The following is a 22,888-nucleotide window of genomic DNA, read 5'->3' on the forward strand; positions in this document are numbered from 1 at the left end:
GTTGGTCATCAGAAGGAAACGGAAAAGATAACGGCAGTAAATCTTTGCGACATGTGTGAAGCCGATGTCAGTCTGGCGGTCCAAACATACGCAATCTCGGCGTCGAATCACGCCCGTCTAGCCTAGACCCGAGGTGGAAAGTCATGCGATTTGACGACGATACAGAGTGCAGCGGCCTGGGCCCAACTGCCTTGCCATAAAATTGGCAACGAATGCTCCGCAGTACGGACGAAAACATACGAGAAGGGTCTACGACTGCTCCGTGATAACGACCTTCTTCTTTTCCGCCGTGGGCTTGCGCTCGCCCGCCCGCGTGTGCTTCCTCCGGCGCTCCTCCTTGACGCGCGCTGCTTCGAGCATCGTTCGCTTGAGTTGCGCGGCCTTGTACACGGGCTTGGGTATGTGCCTCGTCCTGCCCGAAAAACACACAAATCAGCGCAAGTTCTCACTCACGCACAGAAGGGAGCTTGACACGTACCGCGAGATCTTGTTGATCTCAGAGTCCGTCTTCCAGCGCGCCTTCAGGCTGTCGCGGTACTCGATCGCGGCGCGCTCGCGAGCGGTGATGACGCCCAGTTTGTCCGAGGCGTGCGCCTTCCAGACGCGCACGTTGCCGTCGTCCGAGCCGGAGAGGACGAAGCGCGCGTCTCCAGTATACAGCGTCGACGTCACCCTGGCGACATCGGGACAGTCAGCCAAACGAGAACGTCGGCGGAGACGAAGGACACGGACCGCTGCATGCGTTTTGTGTGGTATACCTCCGGAGCGGAGCCTCGGCCCTCCTTCCAGATGCGAACAGTGCGGTCCCAGCCGCCACTGACAAACTCAAGGCCAGTTGGTGCCCAATCACAAGTCATGACGGCGGCAACGTGGCCCTTGTATATTTGGGCGGGCTGATTGAGGGAGCGAATGTCGAAGGTGTAAAGGTTGTGATCTTCGGAAGCGAGGAGGACGGAGGTGGGGAATGTTGGAGACCATGATAACGCGTTGCTACGCATCTAAGGGGGACAATGTGCTTCAACTTCGCTTCGAAGACTGCCCCAAAATAACATCCACATACCCGCATGATGATTCGGCGTTCTGCTTTGCCTGTTCGAATGTCATAGAGGGCGAAGGAACGGTCTGAGCCGATGCTAGCAAGCACTGATGCTTCGGCGAGGTTGAATCTGACAGACGTCACGGTCTCGGTGGACGTTGGGGGAGTGAGATTTGTTACAGCGGCACTTCTGCATGGAAAACCTACATCACCACCATATACATTCATATACAAGGAGATTCGTACTTTGTCTCATCCCATACTTGAACAATATTAGACGCGGTGGCGAATAGAGGATCGTATCGGTGATGGTCTATAGAGCTGTTTTGATGTCAGGACACCGTCAAGCAAAAACTGCGTCCACTTACTTGAACGCCGTCTTCCCGGGGAAGATGCTCACAGGTTTCCGCTTTGGCGGCTTCAGAGGGGGTTTCCGAACGCATAAAAGCATCACTCACCTGTGAGGGCCCTGCTTCTGACTCGTCATCCTCCGCACCAGAAGGCATGTTCCATAGTTTGATATTTCTATCAACACCACAACTCAACAAGCGAGTGTCTTTCCCGAAGCATACATCCGACACCTTCCCCTTGTGAGCTTGGTCTGTCTGGAATAGCCTTGTTCGTCTAGACACGTCATGGACGATCAGACCTGATGGAATTTGTTAGAGCATGGTAACAAGGGAATCAAGAAAACAAGATGGGAAGGCACTCAGGGATCTATGTGCCAAGGTTACAAAATCGGAGAGAAGGGAAGGCGCGAGAAAACGGCAAGGTTAATGGCGTACCTCCGTCCCAGCTTCCACTCGCGACAACATCCAGCGTGTCCGGTTTCCTCACTATCGCTTCTACGGCGTCAACATGCCCCTCCAAGCTTGCAACGAACGGCTTCGCGAACATGCGCTCCATCTTTGCGGCATTCAAAGCTCTTGTGCGCTCGCGCGCGCGAGCAAACGGATGCATCAGGGGGTCGAGGTTGCGAGAAGTAGGTGTGGGGTCCCCTGGACGAGCGGGGAGATGTTTTGAAGGCGCGTGTTGTAGCACGGATATTTTCTGAACTAGGATGTCAGTAGAAACACTGCATATAGGAAGAGATTTGCGTACCACCATGCTGGTCTACGTCCGATAGGTGTACGAGGAAGGGTTTGGGATGGCAAAGAGGCAGCAGGCAGCAAATGCCGCGGAGAAATGAGGCGCCTTACTCTACAGCGCACGTGCTCGTAAAACTGCCTGTCACGGTTAGACCCGGAGGCTGCCGGATCGTAGCGCCCATTGGGTTGGGTGGTCGAGAGAGCATTGTTCGTTGCCACTTCTCTTCTCCATCCCCCCAACTCCCTGTCATCCCACTCGAAGACCATGTCGGACCAAGAGGATATCGACTTTGATGAGCAGCTGCTGGTGCTTGCAGGCGTCACGGAGAAGAAAAGGAAACGCAGTCAACAAGGCGCGTCGTCCTCCAAACGACGCAAGGCCGAGTACGTCCCTTTTGCCACTTGTGGTGCTTGTCTCCACATTCGTGGCCACAGCTTCTTACACCATACCTGTTGTTTCTTCATCTGTGGTCAACTATTTGTGGTCGGGCATATATAGAAGCATGAACGAAGACGGGGAGTCTGAACAGTCCAACGCCGAAAGTGAAGACGAGATGAGCAGCTCGAACCCTTACCCTCTCGACAACCGATATGTCGACGAGGCCGACCGTGCGCAGTGAGTGACTCGTATTGTTCTCTTGCGCTCCTGCATGCTAATATACCTGGTACAGTTTGATGGAACTGCCTGAGATCGAGCGCGAGGCGATCCTCGCTCAGCGGCAAGAGGAGATGCAGCGTTCGAAGGACAAGCAAGCCCTCGAGAAGATGCTCCAACAACAGAATGGACGCGGTGTTAGCTCTGATGAGGGTGTGTCCAAGGCTGCAAAGCGTACGTATCTTTATGCGCCTCTGCATTCGCTCTCAACTTAAGATGCACTCATAGGGCCGCATGGTGCAAGGGGCGCCACGAAGGAAAAGTCGAAGAAGCTAGATGAGTTGAAGGCGAAGCGGAGGGCAAAGGACGAGAAGAAGCGTGTACGTCTCCCTTTTCCATTTGCGCGCGAAATCTTCCTCACAAGAGCAGACGAGGACAAACTCGCCAAAGCGTGACCGCTCCTCATCCCCTATGGACATGGAGACATCGGACGGCGAGGACGAAGACGGTCAGATCACCAAGACGGATCTGGAAGAAGAGCGAGACCGTAGGCTGTTCGGGAAGGATGCTCCGGAGGACGACGGGCCGATCACCCTCGACGACCTCAACTTGGCCTGGATCAGTCGCGACATGATTGCGAAGTTTTGCTGGGCACCATGGTTCGAAGAGTTTGTCAAGGGTGGTTGGGTGCGCTTCCTCACTCCCCCTGTTGCCGGTGGCGAACCCACATACCGACTTTGCGAGGTGCAAGGTCAGTATTCTCTCTGTGCTGAGCATTTCCGAGACTGATGCCTTTTAGGTCTTTCCGACTTGCAGGGCGAGAAGCCTGTTAAGCCGTACCAAGTCAACAAACAGATGGTGAACCAGGTCATGGAGCTCAAGCACGGCGCGACGTCGCGCTTTTTCCCGATGGACAAGATGTCGAACAGTCCGTTCCAGCAGGCATGTTGCATATTTACTGTCGTCAGATCATTGATCTCATGGTTGCCCCAGTCCGAGTTTGATCACTTGGCACGGACTTACGAACATGACAAGGTCAAGCTGCCCACTAAGCGACAGCTTGAGAAGAAGCAAGAGCAACTGCTCAAGTTTTCTACGCAACCAATGACTGAGGTTTGGCACCTAGATGGCGTCGTGACGCGTGTTGCTAACCCGCACTTAGAGCGACGTTGCAGCCATGCTGGCACGCAAGCAGGCGTTGGACGTAGGAAGGACTGGTGCTACCGGCAACAATTTCTTTGAACGCTCTCGTCTTCAGCACGCACGCACCCTGGCTATCAGACGGAACGACGCGACCGAGGTTGCGGAGCTTGACATCAAGCTAGCAGAGCTTGCCGCAAAGACGCCTCAGCGCGAACAGGAAGCAGAAGGCTCCGCAGACAAACTCACGAAGCTGAACGAGCGCAATCGGCAGCTCAACCTCGCCCAGATCCGCCAGGCCGAGCGTGCGGAGGCTGAGCGGAAGCGACAGCGGTCTAGCGCCGCCGTGGCCCGTCTCAAGGCTAAAAAGGAAGCGGAGGCATCCAGGTCGGTGTTGTTCCTCTCCTCGGGCGATGATGCCATGTTGCAGTTCGTTGATTGGACCATTTTCACGTTCCCCCACATATGGCTCTGGTCTTCGCGTCTATGCTTCCTTTTTATCCCCCTCCTTTGCTTGTGGCTTCCTTCTTGTCTGCCCCCCGGTCCTCTTTCCGCTACGCTCCACAGGGGCAACACTCCTGGTACCCCGGCCAAGGAAGGTACACCCGCCACAGGGTCTCCCTCTGGAACTCCTGCGCGCGATGCCCCTCCGCCCAGGAGAAACGGCATGAGCTTCGAAGCCAGCATCCTCCAGACCGTGGAGATCGACCTTGGGGACTTCTAGACGCAAGATTGGATTCTGCCTCGGATCGCCCTGCTCGACCTTTGAGCCGAGGCTCGGTGTACGCTAGATGCTGTGTGATTATTTGGAACGGTTTTCGTCATAGCACGAATGGAAATGCACGACGCAACGAGCTGTCTACGTCCTTTCGTCAATTTGGTCTACCCCATGTATTGTATATATCCCCTCAATGCGATGCTGCCGATTCGTATCTTTTTGGCGCCTGGAGGCAGGGGCGGCTTCAAGGATGGTAGTATGCGCCGCACGATAGCAGAGTACTAGGCGTTTACCGGTAGTGCAAAACGTGAGAGAAGTGCAAAATCGTGATTGTGGCCGTCCCTCCTGTACAATAAATATCGTAAAATCCAGAGTAATCTTTTAAGATACATTGAAGAACGTGTGAAAATTTTCAGGGGAAGGGGATGGGAGGGCGTTAAGGAACGGAGAAAGCGTGCATTTCTGCCCGCCTCAAAACCGGTGTGGACGCGCGCGTTCATCCACATCTTGGGCGATCCTCGTGAAACTTTGGGATCTTCATTTAACATACCACCAGAGTGTAATTGTACACTTCTGAGGTCAACGCCCAAATATTACAGCGTTCACAACGTCCAAACGTTCTGAGCGTGACGATCCGCCATTAGCGCTCGGTCGGCTCAAAGCTGGCAGCGTGAGTTTTGCATCACTGTCTACGTGCGCGTACAGGGCGCTTCGTCATTGCCGGCGTGACGTTTCGTGACAACGGCCTTTGCACAACTGTGCCCCTCTCGCTCTCCTGTACTTCTCCTCTGTTCACTCTGAAAAAAATACAGAAGGTACCTGACATGACTTCAAAACTGTATACAAAATCCGAGAGGGATCGGGAGCGGGACGGACAAAATACAGCTTCTGCAAAATCCTTTTTGCACATCCGGTAAACGCCTAGTACCTTGGACAGTGCGCAGTGGAGATATGTCTTGAACGCTTTGCAGCATTTGCCGACGCAGGCTCAGACTTATTGAAGTTGTTGCGCCACACGGGCGTCGAACGTTGAGTTAATGTTGAACGCTCAAGCGCTCACGGGTTTAGTGTTGCGATGGCTCGGCTTGGCTCGGCTCGGCTCGGCTCAGGACGGCTCCGAGAAAGCCAAAACTCGAGCCACGGCTGCGATTTCGGCTGTTATTACCAAAGCCGAGGCCAAGCCGCCCAAGCCATCCATGAGCCGCCTTTTTCAATTGGCGCTGGCCGCACAACAAATATTCATGCTTTGTAGTGGAACAGAGCAACAGGAGGACGATAGGACTGCATTTTATATGTGCCCACGATGCACAGAATGTTTTAAGATTGTCAGGAGGACGATTGGACAAAGTCGACCAAACACCCATATTGCAGGCAAAACTCGAGTCGAGTCTCAGATCTCAGATCTGACGTCGAGTCCGATCAAGCGGGGTGCTTGATAACTACAAGTTACTTACACAAGCTACGACTTATAACACCACAACTATTAACAATTTAATGGTTAGCTCAATGTCACTCCCCTCCGCCTCCGTCCTCGACCTCGACCTTGATGCCGTCCTTCACGGTTCACCGGCCGCATCCACATTGTATGAGGACTTCCATATGGAAATTCGGGTATGGAGGCCGCGGCGATGTACCGCGGCCCTTGTTATGGTGAGTCCCCTCCTGCACTCCCTCCTGCTTCACCCATCCACGCTGCCCCCGCCCTCGACCCTCTCATTCGCGTCGCCTTCCTTCGCGCGCGTCGTTCGCCTGTGCGTATCCCACCTCCTGCGCGTTGCTCACCTGCGTGTCGCCCACCTACGCCTGCGTGTCGCCCACCTGCGCCTGCACGTCGCCCACCTGCGCGCTGCCCGCATCCTCCCTCCTTCGCCTCCGCGTCGTCCGCCTCTGCACACCTCTGTGTTACCCTCCATCTGTATCGCCTACCTTCGCGTGGCCCGCCTTCGCCTCACCCACCATCTTGTCCGCCTCATTCCGGCCCTCTGGGTCCTCTCGCGAGCCCTCCCTGTTGCCGTCCTCCGCATCCGCATCCCCGGCCTCTGGGTCCCCCGCGTTTACGTTGCCCACATACCCTCCTCCTCCTCTGGGTCCTCCATCTCGTGTCGCCCACCTCTGCCTCCGCGTCGCCCTCCTCCGCCACGTTGCGGCCCTCGGCATCACACTCCGCCTCCTCCACCTCGTCGCGGCCCTCCGGAGTATGTGCCGCCCTCTACCTCGCCCTCCTCTGCTCTGGCGCACGTCCTGCTCTGCGCGCACATCCAACTCGCGCGGGCTCGGCACGGCGTCCTCTCCTCACCCTCTGCCTCCACCCCGCTCTCCTTCGTCTTGCCCTCCTCCGCTCTTGCGCGCGTCCCGCTCATTTGCGCGAGCACATGCTACCCGCGCGGGCGGAGCACCGCGTCCCACTGCCCCGCTGCCCCATCCCGGCCCTCTGCCTCGCCCCCTCTACGTCGCCCTCCTCCGATCTTGTGCGCGCTGCGCGCCATCGGGCAAGCACATTGTGCTCTACCTGCTGTGGTCAGCTGCCTTGCCTCCTATTTTGTCTTGGCCCTCCGCTTCCACCTGCCCCGCTGTTGCCACTATGTAGTAGTGTACTAATAAATATATTTTCGTTGCCAATCCTACGCTTGCGTCATGCAGGAACATATAAGAGAGTTCGCATAAATCCCCTTCTCTGGGCGCCCAGCGAGCGAGCTGGAAATATTCTGGAAGAGCCGGTCCTCCGTCTTGGGAGGAGGCGCCCAAGACCGGCTCTTCCAGCGGCTCAGCCATCAGTCCATTCTGGCTGCTGGCGTCAAGCTCTCCCCTCGTGGGAGGCTCGTTCTGAGCCGATTTTCCCAGCCCGGCTGACAGCCAAATGACCCGGCTGGCGCAGCCAGCCGAGCCGAGCCGAGCTATCGCAACACTACACGGGTTCACTGGTTGAGCGCCGTGAGTCATAAATGACCCCCTTCTCTTCTAACCGTCACCACGAAGTCGTCGACGTACGTGCATCCGTGTTCTCGACACGCATTCACCGTGCTTTCAGCTCACTAATGCTGCGCGTAGGGAGATTTCTTCGCGCCTGCGTACGCGTCCTCGACGCGTGTCCGTGTGGCCATTCATTGAAGCAGCTCGGGTGAGTCCACAGCATTTGCGCGTATATCGCATATATCGAGCTCATCTACTAGGAAGAGACAGATGGAGCACAACGAGAAGCAGCTCGCACCCCGATGGGCCGCCGCGGAGCGTGCTGAGGACAACGTTGCCTCGCGAGAGTCAGCGACCCCCGGCCGCCGCAACGTCCTCCTGTATGCCCTCGTCGCGCTCGCGCTCACCGCCTGCACCATCTTCGACGTCGACCAGCTCGCCCGCAAGGGCTGGGAGCGCGGCGCAGAGCTCTTCTACCCCGACTCTGCGCCGTCCCAGGGCGGCCCGTCCGACCACGGTCGACTTGACGAGCTCGTCGGCGCGCGTGTAGGCGACGTGGCATGGGGCCCGTGCGGTGCCGACGAGCACGCCGTGCCCGGAGCCGAGTGTGGATACGCGATGTGGGTGACTCGCACCGATCGTGCAAGGAAAGCGCTGACACTCTTACTGATTCGCGCGGCAGTGTGCCTCTGGACTACTCCGACGAGGGCGCAGGAGTGGCAAAGATCGCCCTCGGGCGGTACAACGCCACCGGCACTCGCAAGGGCAGCCTCTTCATCAATCCGGGAGGCCCGGGCGGCTCAGGCGTACGCCTGGCGACACGAGCAGGTCCCTATATGCAATCCATCGTGAGCCCGCAAGATTCTGTGACCTACATAGTGCCTTTACTAACACATTTGTGCTCAGGTGGGCGCAGGATACGACATCGTGGGATTCGACCCGCGAGGCATTGGCAAGACCGAGTACGTGTTCGCACTGACCCACGCGGACTCACAATTCTGACGCCCTACCCAAGGCCCGAGACGCGTTGCTTCACGGAACCTGGGTCGCGTCTTGCGTTTCTGCAGAACACGGTGCTGGAGCGCGGATTCGACACCAGCGCGAACTTCAGTGACCCCATCAATCGTGCGCGCCTGATAGAAGCTCAGCGAGATGCGAACGCGCTCTTCCAGACGCAGTTCGCCGTCTGCACGAAGACCCTTGAGAACACCATTCGTTACATGGGCACGACTACCGTGGCGAGGGACATCGACTACATGACCACCCTTTTGGACGGAGAGGATGCGATGATGTCAGTCAAGGCTCTTTGATCGCGCTGAAGCCATGGACTGATAATGAGCGGCAGTAACTTCTACGGGTGGTCATACGGTACTGTCATCGGTCAATACCTCGCCAACATGTAAGGGTCTATGAGCGAAAAGGTCGAGATGCTGACCAAACGTTCTTAGGTTCCCCCATCGCGTTGGTCATATTGCTATCGACGGAATGGTTGATGCCGAGCAGTGGACGAGTGAGTAGGCTGACTCCCCCTGTTTCCAACGCTTGCTAAAGACTGCGCAGCGGACTCGCCATACAAATGGTTCAACGGCGGGTGGCTTTCTTCGACCGATAACGTCTACGATCTCTTCTTTGAAGACTGTGCGAAGGTAGCCATTATCCCAACATCATGGTAAACACCCTCTAATGACATATCTTCAGGCTGGGCCCTCTGGCTGTGCCCTAGCAAAGACCGAAGATGAAGACCCTGCAGACATCAAAGCGCGCATGGAGAGCTTCGTGAATGGCCTGCTGGAGCGGCCTCTTCCTGTGCCCAACGCCACACACCCCGGCATCCTCACCCAAGGTCGCGTCCGCTGTAAGCCTCGCCTCTCCCCCCTCCTCACACACGCTCACTCGCCCACCATCTCGGCAGACTTCCAGCTCGACATGCTCTGCAGCCCGCTCTCCTGGCCCACCGCCGCCTCCTCGCTCGCCGCCGCGCTCGCCGGCGACGCCTCCGCCATCCTGGACGCGGTCGCGGTCTCCGGCTCGGCCGACCTCCAGCGCTCCGCGGTGACCTGCAACGACGTCGCGCCCTTCGCGCCGCCGCCCGCGGAGGCCGTCGTAGACGCACTGCTCGCCGCGTCCCGGATCTCGCGCTTCGCGTTCGCGATCGTCACCCACGAGCCCGACAACGGGTGCGAGTTCTGGCCGGTTGCACCTCCGGAGCGCTTCGCGGGCCCGTGGAACGCGACGCTCCGCGCGCCGATCTTGATCGTGAGCAACACGGTGCGTGTCCTGTCCACTAGGGGAGCGACTCTAGATCTTGGATGTTAATGCGGGGATGCGCAGCTCGACCCGGACACCTCGCTCGCGAACGGGCGCGCAGTGCGCAAACGCATGGGCAAGAACGCGGGGATGGTCGTCCAGAACGGACCTGGGGTGTGTCCTCCTTTACATGGGTCCCCGTTCGGACGCGCATATGCTCATCCGATCGCGCACAGCACTGCTCGCTCGCCTTGCCGTCGGCGTGCACGGTCCGACACATGCGCGCGTACTTCGCGGACAACACGCTCCCGCCGGACGACACGCTCTGCGAGGTCGACGTCCCGCCCTTCCCAGGCGTGTCCGCGCAGGAGTTCGACGCCGAGACCCTCGCGGTGCACGAGAGTGTGCGCAAGGTGGCGGAGCTTATCCGACGCACGCGCTAGACTCCCGTTGGTATCGGACGGGGATTCCGATGTTTCCGTAGAGGTCATGTCCTCTAGCTGGCTCCTCTGCAGATACACGAGCAGATACGACCGATTCTTCCAGATCTGGTTTGGTTCCTGGTGGTACAGGTGAATGTATGCTACATTGATATACCCGGTCCAATGTCTCAGTTCTTGCTTGGACGGATGGCCTGTTGGCGCGGCCACTTCTCGAACTGAGCCGCGTTCTTCATGAGCACGATGTACGACTCGCCGTCACCCTGTGACACACGCCACGTCAGCCGCGCCCGCCCGGGAGGAGCAGATCAGACTCACCACAAAGTTGTGCGGGAAGCCCTTGTCGAACGGCAGGACGCCCTCGAGGTACTTGATCTGCTCCTCGCTGAGCGCGACGTCGAGCGCCTCCAGGTTGGCGTCGAGGTGCTCGACCTTGCGTCCGCCGATGATCGGGAACACGTACGGCACCTTTTGCATCACGTACGCGATCGCAACCGCCTGCACCGACTTGACCCCGACCTGCTTCGCGACCTCCTCGAGCGCCAGGCAGACCTTGCGTTCGTCCGCGGTACGCTCCCAGTCGGGGCGGCTGGACATGCGTCCTGCAACGAAGAGGCGCACATCAGCGTGGTCGGCGACCGCTGCGCGCGGGAGACGCGTACCTTTCTCGCCGGTCTCGCGTCGCTTCTCCTCTTCCTCGTCCGACCGGATGCGCCCTGCCTGGAGGACGTTCCATGGGGCGAGCGCGAGGCCCTCCGAGAGCGCCATGGGGATGATATCGCGCTCGAAGTCACGCTGGAGGATGCTCCACGCGCCTTGGTAGATGACGAAAGGGGTCTTGCCTGTAAGGCGTGCGTACTGGTTCGCCTTCGCGACGATCCACGCCGGGGTGTCAGATATTCCCTGCGGGCACAAGAGGGTCATTATATGCGCCCAGGGAATGCGGGAACGGACTCACAAGGTAGAGGACCTTCCCAGACACGACAAGGTTGTGGAGTCCGTTCATGACCTCCTCGACCGAGGTGGTCCAGTCCCACCAGTGGAGGTAGAGGATGTCGACGTAGTTAGTCCGGAGCTTCTTGAGGGACGCCTCGAGGGAGAGCGCCATGGACTTGATGTTGTTGCCAATATAGTTGGCTTTCTGTGGGATGGTATCGTCCCCGCGTTTGTAGTTGGTCGTGTACTGCAGAGTACATGTGTGTCAGCGGGCTGATCGGATAGATATGATAGTGGACGATGTCGGCAGCATTAATCTCTGACGAACGTTGGACACATGGGAACATGTGGTCACAAGACGTCCGCCGAATGCCTGCACCGAAGAAACGGGTGGAGACGGGGTGCCGGTGTGTTCGCAGCGCACTCACCTTCGTCGCAATGACCATCTGGTCGCGGATGCCACGCTGCTCCATCCACTCCCCGATGAACTCCTCCGAAGACTCGTCTTGGTACGCGTTCGCGGTGTCGATGAAGTTGCCGCCCCTGTCGTAGAACGCGTCGAGCAGCTTGAAGCTCGACGCCTTGTCCATCGCCCCGAACGCGAACTTTTCCCACTTGTCACCGATGCTCATCGCGCCCAGACAGAGCGGCGAGACGTGGATGCCGGCGAGCGGGGAGAGCTGACGGTAGTTGCCCAGGCGGGTGGGGGGAGCCGGAGCGGGGGCCCAGAACTTGGACATGGCTGGCTCGGGGTGGTCTGGGAAGGGGGTGAGAGGATGTGAGTCCTCAGCAGGGCATTCTGCACGGGTATTTATACCTTTCCCCCCCTGGTCGAAGTCACAGGCAGCTGGCCGGGGACAATTCCCGATCGCACATATCGCACATGCTGGCAGCAGCGCTAGAACCTGTAGGGGGCGATCTTGGTAACGTTGAGTGCTATCGGCGTGCAGAGTGGGGCCGTGCAAGCTTCGCCGCCCATGCAGAGTGAGTAAGCGGGTCCGAAGCACATATTTCCCCCGCCGACTTTGTAAGTTGTGGGAACAAGGGCACGGTAGAGACCAGGGGGTGTCCCTGTAGCCGCTGCAGGGTGACAAGCCAAAGTTTGTTGAAAGGGAGCTGGTGGTGGCCGACTGAGGACTTAAATCAAATTCGCTGCCTTTCGCCGCTCACGAAGTCAAAGCAATTTGGCCAGCGCTCCTGCGTGTCCATTGGGCGTCTAATTGCGGGCCTGGAGGACTCTGTCTTAAGTTCGACCAGTTCCATCCATTCAAACTTTCAATACTGGGATGCGAGTAATTCGGAAAATATACGTGTTTGAATGGGACTCTGTACATTATGGAAAGAATAATATCTCGCCGACGCCGGTGCACTCGACCTCCGCCTCGCCTGCTGTTAACCCCCACAATGCACAGTGTATGTATATGACAGAAAAGAACGATTTGATAAGACGCTCGAATTTGGGTATAACGCGTGCCTCAGCCGCTCGTTTAGAGGGTGATGGGGAGGCAGCCAATGTTGATGAGACCGTCTGTAAATGACCAGGATCGTCAGTGCTTCGAGCTCAAAGCCGAGGCTAGAGCACGCAAGCTCACTGTCAGCGGTGCTCTCGCAGCACACCGGCTTGGCGGAGCTGTCGGACGATGTCAACATGCAGCTCGTCGCGCGGTGCACTGTTGCACACTCACCAGGTGTTACCAGCCCCGACGCCGATTACGCTGATCGGGATGCAGCTAACACCGACGATGACGTTGAGGTCCTGGATCACGACGCCGAGCAGGCCGTCGAGCTGCTGCTGGGGCAGCACCGATTTGGCGGGCCCGACGGTGTCGCAGCACTTGACTGAGCCTGTGTTGCACTGGCCGGCAGGACCGACCTCGTCGGGGACGGGGCTCGCGTTGGCGAGGACGGCGAAGAGAGCGGCGGAGGCAATGAAGAGCTTAGAGAACATGGCGAGAAGATTAGGTGTAGAGGTGATGCTTGGAGGTTTGAGATCCGGGGTGCTGAGTTCGAGGGGAGGAGACGGTGGCCTTTATAGCTTTCGCAGCCTAAAAGCATGCGAGAGATCATGCTCGATATGCTCGACGCTGTTCCCAATGGTGTAAATTGCGAGCGAGTATGATACTGGGAACCTAGTGAGCGAACGGTGCTCGGTGTCTAGAAGCGTCCATGGATAGGCAAATATGCACCTAAGCCGCCAGTTAGCCACGTTTCCGACCAATTCGCGGCCTCAGCATGCCTGGTGGACGCGAGTGCTTCCTGCAAGATGTATCAGAAGTGGTTTTTCTGCGCATGACGTCAGGTTACAGTCCCTTGGCCGAAACTTTATGCGCACCTCAGCGTCGAAGCCGATCGTATTGGCAAGAGTAATGCCTCTCCCGACTATGACGCAAACGTGGCGAATGGGAATACAAAAAGCAGAAGATCGATCATGCTCTCGAATGTATCCGCACTGGGTGCCAATTTTCGCTCGCCGACAGGGCGATTGAGGGTCGGGTTCGGTCGGGTCGTGTTTCAAGATTAGCGCCAAACTTGGAATCTCCTTCCCGATTTTGAATCAACACGAGGATTAGTGAGCTTGCTGACGGAGATTTCGACTGGAATCTGTGCTGCATCTCGAGGAGTCCGATTGGGTGGTCATTCGTGTTGGCTCGCATGAGAGGTGCAGAGAGATGGGTACGGCGGAATCGTCGTTGTCGCATGGAGACGCGCTCCCAGCATTACATACGTCTCTGCTCGTTTGTCAGGAACACCTACCTTGAGCTTCTGCGACCCAAATCGTGATCGAGGTTCGTCTCCGGACTGTGCTGTGTGTCCGTGTCTTTTCCCGCGGCCATCTTGTCACCACGGCAGGCACGCGGGCGCGGAGTTACGGTTTGGTTACGGTTGTCGCAAAATAGGCCTGTGGAGAGCATGATCTTTTTGACAGATTCATATACAGCCGACCGCCGGGTTTGTCGCAACGTCATGCTAGCCAACGACGTAGGTGAGCATCTGTATCGACCTCAGACGTTGTGGCGGTGGCGGGCGGATGAAACATACCTCCGACATTCAGCCCACATGGATTTTCGCATATGCGCACATGTATGCACATATCGATGGTTCATACGTCTCTATGAGATGTCTTGATTGTGAGACTCGTCGCCAGTGACGAGTCGTGCTCCAATGAGACTAGAGCCTCGAAAACGCAAACGGGGTACAAGAGTTATATTCAGCTGCTCCAGTACACAAATGGCCAAGTGCAGACATGTCAGTCACGTACATATGTTTGATATCGTGGACGCGGGCGGTCAAATTCGCACTGCGAAATGACTGCCATCACGTTCAAGGGGTCAGCTAGATGATCACGCAGTCGCAAACTTGCACCACTCACCCATGTAGAGGTCCGTCAGAGATGTGGAAGATGCTGGTATGCCCGCATGATGCAAACCGGCGACCGGATGGGGACCTTGGCATGCGCGAGCAGAGCGCTACTTGTGATCTCGTCAGAAGGCGCATCATCCCATCGTCGCTGGACACCCGATTCCGGCCGGCCGTCCCGACGTCGAGCACAACACTGAGTGACTGGGCTCGCCGTCGTCGAATGGAACGTCCACGTCGACCGGCGCGTGGTGATGGATACGGGGAGCGAGGACGAGGATAATTGCAAGGTTTCCGCGCCGAGGCGCAGCGGGGTGCGGGCGCGCGGACGGCGCTGCCAGGACGACCGAGAGCGCGGAGCAAGTACAGCCCTGGCCCTGTTGCCATCGTCTGCTGCAGTTGTCTGTTCGCACGTTCCGTTCCCATCATCCCACCGGCAAGTCGAGGATATTGGGTCTCGAGCACACCGCGGTCTTCGCACCCTCGCCCGCGCAGGGACCGCTCACGCTCTCCTCCTACGACCATCACTCCTTTCCTTCTCCCGGTGCAGGCGCACCCCCTTCACCCCCTCCTCCTCGCAGCCAGTCTGCATTCCGTTCTTTTCTGTCTGCTGGTCTTGACATGCGCATTGCCATCCGCGACTAGGCCCACCGACGTCAATGGGCGAAATCTGTCTATCCGTCGCCCCCATCCTCCGCTGTCAGTCCCTCACTAGGCTCGAAGCTGGTATTTTTCTTCTTCCGCCTGGTCTCGAGATCATCTTCGCTATCGTTTTGTTGTTGGGACGGGGATCTGCGGACAAGTGAGTCCTTCTTTCTCTGGATGTCTGGGCAGGTGTTGGAATGCGGGAACTTTGGGCAGAGAGAAGATGGGACAGGGGAACGATGGAGATCACGGAGGACATAGGCGAGGATAATGAGGTGGATAAGATGAGGAGGAGGTGGTGGTGGGTGGTGGTGAGTGCCGGCAAGTGCGGGGTCGCCACCAAGCTTCGCTGCGCGCCTCCGCAGTACCCAGGCCTTTCCACCTGCTCTGTCGTCCACTGAATCATCTACACCCCGCTACTCCTTGCATGAAACACAAATAGACTGCCTTTAGTGCATAGCGTCGACTATCACCTCGGCGTATGCACTATGAGCATCTATGCGCTATGCGCTTGGTTGCTGTATGGAACCCGCGGACTTACCCCGCTATTCGACCCATGCACTATGTGCATGTCATGGGTATTTGGCCTCGATGCTAACCGGTGTTCAACTGCAGGAAAAATGTCCTGCTTTCGTCGGAAGTGTTCGTCTACTTCCTGCTAGCCATCCTCGATCTCCTCACCCACGCCATTCCTAACATTGGGACGTCTCTGGAGTCTTTCAAGGCCCTCGACATCATTATCGGTGCGTTTCCCGGCGCATATATGCACTGATCGGCGGATTTAATGCGCATTATACAGGCGTTGCCTCCCTCCTCCCTCTCTTCCTCTACACATTCTCCCTATACCTCCTCTCTGCGGGTCAGCTCATACCCTCGCTGCCGGCAAGATTTCAGAGCCTCGCCAAATACGTGCTCCTGGCTTTCATACCCCTCATCCTCATCATGAACGAGCTCGGCTCCTTCATCGGCATCACCTACCGTGCGTCTCGACTCTTTTCACGGCTGCAGTTGATTGACATCTCACAGAAAGCTTTGGCGGCACCAACGGCCAACCCCTCGCTCTCGGGGTCGGATTCTCCAGCGGGGAAACAGAAATGTTTATGAGCAGCGTTACCCTCGTTCTCCTCGCCGCATACCAGGCCATCAACTTTGTCATCGCCTTTTACCGCCTCCTCAGCGCACTATCCTTCCAACGCTCCCTCGAGACCCGCGAGAAGACATCGGAGGAGAAGACGACGCTGTTCCGCGGGCTCGGCTGGCTCGTCGTGGGCACCAAGCTCGGCGCCATCGAGACCGTGATCGGCTTCGCGCAGGGCGGCTTCGCGGTGGCTTTGACGCGACGGTTGCTCCGGATGCTCTCGCGCGGGTGCCTCATCATCGGCCTTCTCAAGGGGCTGGACACTGTCGAGGACTTCCGGCTTTACAGCCCGTCTGAGGCGCAGCGGAAGCGCAAGTCGGCGCTGCGGGCGCTGATCCAGAACCCGCGATTCTCAACCTTCCGTCACGTCGGCGGCCACGATTTCGAGAAGCAGCACATGGACCCATTCGACGACAAGCACGCGTCGGTCATCAAGCTTGGAGACCCGTCGTGGATGCGTCGCGACCGCAAGGGCAGCGCGGCGGCGGACGAGGAGCGTTACACGCCTGGGCTTATGCAGACGCAACGCAAGTCAAGCCGGCTCACGTTCCAGCTTTCGTCACGTCCATCGATGACGCGCAGGTCTGTGCGCGACTCCGTGTCGTCCTTCGGTTCCGTCCGGCGCAGCTCTTGGTCGCTCGGCGAGAGCAGCTACGTCGACCTCGGCGAGGATCTGGGCTTGACCCCCTTGTCGCCGAACACGGCATCGCGACAACGCGTCACGGTTTTCATCCGCCAGGACCGCCTACCGATCCTCGAGCTCCGTCGGTTCTCGAATCTCGACTTCCTCGACCTCATCCAGGACCCGTTCCGCGACCCCCCGCTGCGCTCGCGCTCCCTGCCGCTCTTCGAAAACCCCAGGCCGGCCCCGGCTGGCGAGACATCGAAGGGCAAGGGCCCTGCGCACGCGCACGCGATCTCCGCGTCTTTCACCCGACTCCCCGTGTACCAGCAGCCGCCAATGCCCGCGCCGCCACTCCCAACGCTCCTCGCCCGCGCCAACACCGCCCGCGATTCACGCTCGACCGTGCGCTCCAACTCCGTCGACAGCCGCACCCGGAAGTCTTGGGCGGTCCCCACACCCGGAATTGCGATCGGGTCTCCGAGCGACAGTGCGGTCAGCTTCGGCTCGCAACGGATGTCCATCGTCTCCTCTGCCAGCTACGAGTGGGGGTACGACGACGAGTCGCGCCCGGAGTCCACTCTGCTCGCGATGTCCCCCGAGGATATGGAGCCCGCGTCGCCTCCCGCGGCTCGACCCGCTGCGCGTGCGATGGGTACGGGAATGAGCGCGCTCGCGATCATGACCGACATCCGGCAGCCTCCCTCGTCGTTCAGGTCCGCGGGCGTCACGTCGCCGTCGGACACGATCGCGAGCTTCGAGAGCCCCGAGTCGTACGCAGGGCATGGCTTCCAGCGGGAGAGCCGGAGCCGGTTCGAGCGCGGGCTGAGCTCAAGCACAACCGCGAGCGAGGTGAACGCGCTCGCGACGCAGTTCCCCGGCGTTCCGGGCGTTCCTGCCGTGCCGTCACGCCCGACGTCGTACGCGCGCGGTGCCGCCCCGGCGCGGCGGAGCCTGCTCTCGCGCGAGGTCAAGCCCTCACAGATGCTCAGCCCCGACTCGGAATACGCGCCGTCGCTACCTGTGCGCGCGCCTGTCCGGACGCCGTCAAGCAAGCGCAAGCCCGCGCCGCTCCTAACGCGCGGGCTCGTGGAGGAGGGCATGCGCGACGTCGAGGTCGTGCAAGACGACTCGTCGATGGTAGGCTCGCTGCCCACGCCGGAGTCCGCGCCTCACTATCCCTCGTCCCTCGGACGGGCGGGATCGAGGACACGGCCGCCTGGACGCTCCAGCCACCCCGACGTCCCCGAGAACGCGTTCGACGACGCGTTCGAGAGCGTGCTCGGCTCCCCAGAGCCGGTCTACCCGGACACGGACGCGAGCTCGCCGAGCTCGATTGGCGTCGTCCGCAGCGCGTCGCTGGCCAAGCGCGACGCGTCCGCGTCCCCCCGGCTCGTGCGCGTCAAGAGCGTCGGGAAGAGCCCCGCCAAGTCCGTCGCGCGGTCGCGCATCCCCGGCCTCCCGCGCGAGAGCATCAAGGTCGAGCTGGGGCACATCGCGGCGCAGGGGCGTACTCTGCAGGAGGATGAGGCGGCCATCGGAGCTGCGGTGTAGTTGGTGTCGCGACGGTGGCGGGAAGAGAGGCGCTCCTCTTCGGTTTTCGAGTGGAAAGGGAGCCGGTGCCTGAGCCCGTATGTCGTTGTAGAGAGCGTGGTCGCCACCCGCTCTCCCTCCAGTCGTCTTAGTCCTAATGTAGCTTTGGTTGTAACAACATCGTGTATGGTTTCGTTATCAACCACGTCTGCCTTCTTTAATGATAAGTTATTGGAAGTTTTGGTCTCGTCCCGGTGCGTGGGTCCCGAAGATCGGCGCGCTAGACCGTACGCGAGTGAGGCCTTCATTTTGGGACCGGCAACCGCTGTCCATTGGTCGTCAAGGCCGTCGCACCAAGAACTCCGTGACTGCGCTAGAGCATGGCAATCGGTAAGTACCATTGGCAGCATCGGACTGCTCGGCGTTTTCTCGACGTAACCTCTGAACAGGAATCGATCACGCAAATTGACGTGGGTGCTCGCACATCCACAAATTCCGCTGTGCTTGTTCGTGTACGAAGACAGCCGCGAACGCAATTGGCGGCCCGGGGGGGCCGTCCCCGCAGACTCCTCGCAGAAGCACGAGTTGTAGCCACTGACCGGCTCGGTGTCTTTGCCCTCTCGAAGCTGTATGGACTGCATGTGTGTTTGACTACGTGTAACGGGCAGCGCCTACGTCGAATGGTGAGAAGAACCCCGTCAACGACCGCCTCAGATGGCTCGTCGAAACCACACAACTGGCAGCAAGGTCGACTACACTCGATCTTCCCATTGCTTGGTCTGCAATTCGTCCCCCGCATCGGATTCGCCTTGCTCCACAGACCGTCACCTTTACTCGCTCCATAGGCACTTTAACGACGGCAGTCATGTGGTGTTCTCCCCCACTGCGCACGGTCACCATCCAACGCTGACTCGTTTTCGACGCCATTTCGGCTGAACGAAGGCACAGCGCCTTCTAACAGTCCACAGAATGCAGCGAGCAATCGTGTACACAAGAGATGCTTCGATAGGTGCTCAGATACTCGGGAATGCCAGTATGTATGTTCGCCGGTTCACGGACGGTGCTTGCTACCGAACCGACACGGCTCTCGGAATAACGACCGCATGTCCTGGATACCCTCGAGAGCAGCGTCGAGCATACAATGTTTACTGGCCTCGAGAGGTATAAAAGCCACTGTAGGCTCCTTCCTTCGAACTCACCACTCCTCCAAGCATCACCTCTCTCTCTTGCATAAGCTCGCCATGTTCTCCAAGCTCTTCATTGCTTCCGCCGCCCTCAGCTTCGCCGACCCCTCCCACGCGAGTCCCGTCCCCGACGAGCTTGGTCCCGTCGGTTAGTGCAACACTGGATCCGTCAAGTGCTGCGACACCGTAGTCCCGCCCAGTCGGTCCTGCCCCCACAGCAGCTCAACGGCCTGCTTGGCGTCGCGATCAGCGACCTGAATGTCATCGTCGGCGTCAGCTGTGTTCCGATCAGCGTAATTGGTGTCGAAACTGGCAGCACCTAGTTCGTGGACGCAGAGAACGGGGGGTGTCGTTTGCTGATTGGTTCCATTCTGCAGCTCTGCCAAGCCTGTGTGCTGCGAGAGCGCAGCTGCCAGTGAGTGCTCCGATATTACTTGCGAATCTTGATTCTGAGCTCAGGGGACTGACGGTCCTGGTGCTTCTCAGACGGCCTCGTCAATATTGGCTGCATCCCCGGATTCGTTGAATATACCTGTGTCTTCTATTGTAGAGTTGCATTCTGGCGGTGATTTTTCAGGGCGGAGACACTACATAAGAGTCGTGCCTACCTTAATACGCCGTCCATTTCATCTGCAATCGCACTCTTTGCACGAACGACCTCAGACATGGGCGTCCGGGGTAAACAGACTTGGCACTGTCGGGCCAGTCCAAGTAGATCTAATCTAATCATCACGGCGCTCAAACACGGCGACGACGGCGTGCGGCATGGGATGCGCCACCGCATCCTCCCTCCCATGAACCTCGACTCCCTCCAGTCCCACCGCGTCCAGCTCGCGCTAACAGCCCTTGGAGCCGCCGCGCTCACCGCCGGGGCGTTCACCGGCTACCAGCAGTACACGAAAAACGTCCGCCGCCGCCACCTCGCCGAGGACGTCGTCCGCTCGCTCCAGAGCCACACCAACGGCAGCAAGGGCAAGGCGCGCGAGACCACGGAAGAGCCGCACCAAATCCACATCCAAGGTGTGAGCGCGGACGAGCTCCCGCCGGAGTACGACGAGGGGCTGGTGCGCGAGCAGCTGGCGCGCAACTATGCGTTTTTCGGCGACGAGGGCATGGCGCGCGTCCGCCAGGGCACCGTCGTCATCGTCGGCTGCGGCGGGGTGGGCAGCTGGGCAGCGGTCATGCTTGCACGCTCGTGAGTCCCTCATGCATCACATTTCTGCCTCGTGCGTTGACACGAGCGCGGTTCAGCGGCGTGCGGAAGCTGCGCCTCGTCGACTTTGACATGGTCACGCTCTCCTCTCTCAACCGCCACGCGACCGCGGTCCTCGAGGACGTCGGCACGTCCAAGGTGCGCTGCGTCGAGCGCACGCTCAAGCAGATCTCGCGCGTCGTAGAGGTCGACGCCCGTGTCGAGCTTTGGCGCACGGAGACTGGTGGCGACCTTCTCGCTGGCGCAGACTGGGTCGTCGGTGCGTCTCCCTTCCCTCTCTCGCTCCCGCGTACCTCAACTCGACCTTTCCGCACGCCACCCTGCAGACGGGATCGACAACGTCACGACGAAGGTCGAATTGCTCAAGTACTGCCATGTACACAACATCCCCGTCTTCTCGTCCATGGGCTCCGGCGCCAAGTGCGACCCGACGCGCATCCAGATCAGCGACATATCCTACACCGAGTACGACCCGCTCGCGCGCTCGGTCCGCCGTCGCCTGCGTCTCGAGGGCGTCCATGGAGGTATCCCCGTCGTGTACTCGACCGAGGTCCCGGGCGACGTGAAGCTTCTGCCGCTGCCCGAGGAGGAATACAAGAAGGGGAACGTCAAGGAGCTCGGCGCGTTCGACGACTTCCGCGTGCGGATATTGCCCGTGCTCGGTGCGTTTCTTTGAACGTCGTGGCGTTAACGCGCTCAAGCCGACTGGCTGTATGCACAGGTCCGCTCCCGGCGATCTTCGGCCTGAACATCGCGACGTACATCGTGTGCGAGCTCGCAGGGAAGCCGATATCGAACCCGCTGCCCGTCAAGGGCCGCAAGAAGCCCAGCGGGAAGCTCTGCCGCGACCTCCAAAAGCGCGAGGAAAAGTTCCTCGGGCGCGTCATCAAGTGCGTCTGCTTCTCTGTTCTCCTCGCGCGATGAACTGACGCGGCCCGCTTTCCCCGCGGCAGCAAACTCTCGCTCAACGACGACGACTGCGGCTTCCTCTTCGACGACATTCATCGTGGGCGCTCCATCGTGCCCCCGCATCCTATCCCCGAGTGGCCTGCGCTCGTCCGCTGGGACCCGGCCGCGCCCTTGTCGCTCGAAAACGTTGTCGCGTTTGAGCATGCCGACGCGGAGCGCCACCTCTCCGAGTGCCTTTTGGGTAAGAAGGACCCGGCGGAGGTGTGGGCACCGGAAGTCGTGGACGTCGTGAAGAGACGACAGGAAGAGGTGCGGAGGGTCGTCGAATGGATAATGTGAACACGGGATGGACATACTTCATGACGATAATGCAGGCGATTCCCACCACTCATGATGTTCTTCCGCGTGCTGGATTGCACGGCGGCGGCCCGCGATCCCCATTAATTCCTAGATATGTCGGGGAGCCCGAGGCTACGAGGCCAGCGCACATACGGTATACCTAACAGCCATTGCTTAGAGCGCGTCAAACACAAACGATGCCCGCGCTACCCCTCAAGACGATCCTCTCGTAACCAAGCTACCCGATGTCTCCCGGAATGTCTTTGTCGACTGCATCTTATCTAGTGAGAGGACCGCGTTGGTACTCGCCTTTGCTGGAGATTTCGTTCAACTTCGCAACATTTGTCTTCTTGGTGCACTCGTTATCGAGACTTCCAACGACAAAGCCCTCTCGAGCATCATAAACCTCGATCAAGACTGCGTCGGCGTCGACGAGCTGGGACGCCTCAACGCACTAGGGCAAACGTTCTGCAGTTGTGTCATGCGACTCCGTGAGTCTCGTCTTGCATCGTCCAGTGCTCCGCTTACCTATCGCGAGTGATATCTCCCCCGAGTCTATTTCAATGTGGCCGAGCGTAGTATTCCAACGGCACGCTGCAAGTCCGTAGCGCCGTTCCAGGTGGTCTGTGCTAAATAGTGGAAGGAAGAGGTCTTGCGGGCACAACATCGCCAAAGGGTCCATTGGGTTCAGAGGATGAGATGGCTCATGGAAACGCACGAGGACCGATGAGACCGAAACCTTCCTCGTACCATCTGCAAATCCTAGCCTCTCCGGACTGCATGTCCCCTTCAAGGCCTCGGAAAATAACTTGCTTGCAGCTTGAGAGCCCGGGAGCCT

The 22,888-nt window shown here is 59.0% G+C and overlaps 8 protein-coding genes across 8 annotated transcripts; 5 read left to right on the plus strand and 3 right to left on the minus strand.

Moving 5' to 3' along the window:
• Positions 1-249: 249 nt before the first annotated feature.
• Positions 250-2,143, minus strand: BXZ73DRAFT_48701 (WD40 repeat-like protein; the record flags this gene model as incomplete). The annotated part of the gene is made up of 8 exons (XM_048020105.1): positions 250-412; positions 479-673; positions 733-998; positions 1,061-1,226; positions 1,283-1,357; positions 1,405-1,445; positions 1,495-1,685; positions 1,822-2,143. 8 exons carry the CDS (start codon positions 2,141-2,143, stop codon positions 250-252), a joined length of 1,419 nt encoding a protein of 472 aa, XP_047876806.1.
• A 246-nt stretch (positions 2,144-2,389) lies between these two features.
• On the plus strand, positions 2,390-4,583 carry BXZ73DRAFT_48612 (plus-3-domain-containing protein; the record flags this gene model as incomplete). Its single annotated transcript, XM_048020091.1, has 8 exons — positions 2,390-2,508; positions 2,627-2,740; positions 2,796-2,953; positions 3,008-3,099; positions 3,149-3,470; positions 3,519-3,832; positions 3,882-4,255; positions 4,427-4,583. 8 exons carry the CDS (start codon positions 2,390-2,392, stop codon positions 4,581-4,583), a joined length of 1,650 nt encoding a protein of 549 aa, XP_047876807.1.
• A 3,174-nt stretch (positions 4,584-7,757) lies between these two features.
• On the plus strand, positions 7,758-10,177 carry BXZ73DRAFT_48569 (TAP-like protein-domain-containing protein; the record flags this gene model as incomplete). Its single annotated transcript, XM_048020082.1, has 11 exons — positions 7,758-8,107; positions 8,170-8,335; positions 8,394-8,449; positions 8,503-8,778; positions 8,833-8,886; positions 8,936-8,997; positions 9,048-9,133; positions 9,186-9,342; positions 9,400-9,755; positions 9,819-9,908; positions 9,971-10,177. The coding sequence occupies 11 exons, from the start codon at positions 7,758-7,760 to the stop codon at positions 10,175-10,177; spliced, it is 1,860 nt and encodes a 619-aa protein (XP_047876808.1).
• Positions 10,178-10,344: 167 nt separating this feature from the next.
• BXZ73DRAFT_48620 (Aldo/keto reductase) lies at positions 10,345-11,850 on the minus strand (the record flags this gene model as incomplete). The annotated part of the gene is made up of 5 exons (XM_048020093.1): positions 10,345-10,437; positions 10,493-10,776; positions 10,837-11,077; positions 11,133-11,357; positions 11,539-11,850. The coding sequence occupies 5 exons, from the start codon at positions 11,848-11,850 to the stop codon at positions 10,345-10,347; spliced, it is 1,155 nt and encodes a 384-aa protein (XP_047876809.1).
• A 747-nt stretch (positions 11,851-12,597) lies between these two features.
• Positions 12,598-13,058, minus strand: BXZ73DRAFT_78447 (fungal hydrophobin; the record flags this gene model as incomplete). The annotated part of the gene is made up of 3 exons (XM_048022885.1): positions 12,598-12,638; positions 12,703-12,740; positions 12,796-13,058. 3 exons carry the CDS (start codon positions 13,056-13,058, stop codon positions 12,598-12,600), a joined length of 342 nt encoding a protein of 113 aa, XP_047876810.1.
• Positions 13,059-15,126: 2,068 nt separating this feature from the next.
• Positions 15,127-18,426, plus strand: BXZ73DRAFT_48551 (uncharacterized protein; the record flags this gene model as incomplete). The annotated part of the gene is made up of 5 exons (XM_048020079.1): positions 15,127-15,269; positions 15,728-15,855; positions 15,912-16,095; positions 16,143-18,128; positions 18,195-18,426. The coding sequence occupies 5 exons, from the start codon at positions 15,127-15,129 to the stop codon at positions 18,424-18,426; spliced, it is 2,673 nt and encodes an 890-aa protein (XP_047876811.1).
• A 1,220-nt stretch (positions 18,427-19,646) lies between these two features.
• BXZ73DRAFT_102513 (uncharacterized protein) lies at positions 19,647-19,912 on the plus strand (the record flags this gene model as incomplete). The annotated part of the gene is made up of 2 exons (XM_048015261.1): positions 19,647-19,733; positions 19,790-19,912. The coding sequence occupies 2 exons, from the start codon at positions 19,647-19,649 to the stop codon at positions 19,910-19,912; spliced, it is 210 nt and encodes a 69-aa protein (XP_047876812.1).
• Positions 19,913-20,383: 471 nt separating this feature from the next.
• Positions 20,384-22,050, plus strand: BXZ73DRAFT_48588 (ubiquitin-protein ligase molybdopterin-converting factor; the record flags this gene model as incomplete). The annotated part of the gene is made up of 5 exons (XM_048020086.1): positions 20,384-20,784; positions 20,841-21,061; positions 21,129-21,464; positions 21,524-21,692; positions 21,756-22,050. The coding sequence occupies 5 exons, from the start codon at positions 20,384-20,386 to the stop codon at positions 22,048-22,050; spliced, it is 1,422 nt and encodes a 473-aa protein (XP_047876813.1).
• Between the last annotated feature and the right edge of the window lie 838 nt (positions 22,051-22,888).

The sequence above is a fragment of the Epithele typhae genome (genome assembly GCF_022376455.1).
Source record: "Epithele typhae strain CBS 203.58 chromosome Unknown BXZ73scaffold_32, whole genome shotgun sequence".
In the NCBI taxonomy this organism is placed as follows: domain Eukaryota; kingdom Fungi; phylum Basidiomycota; class Agaricomycetes; order Polyporales; family Epitheliaceae; genus Epithele; species Epithele typhae.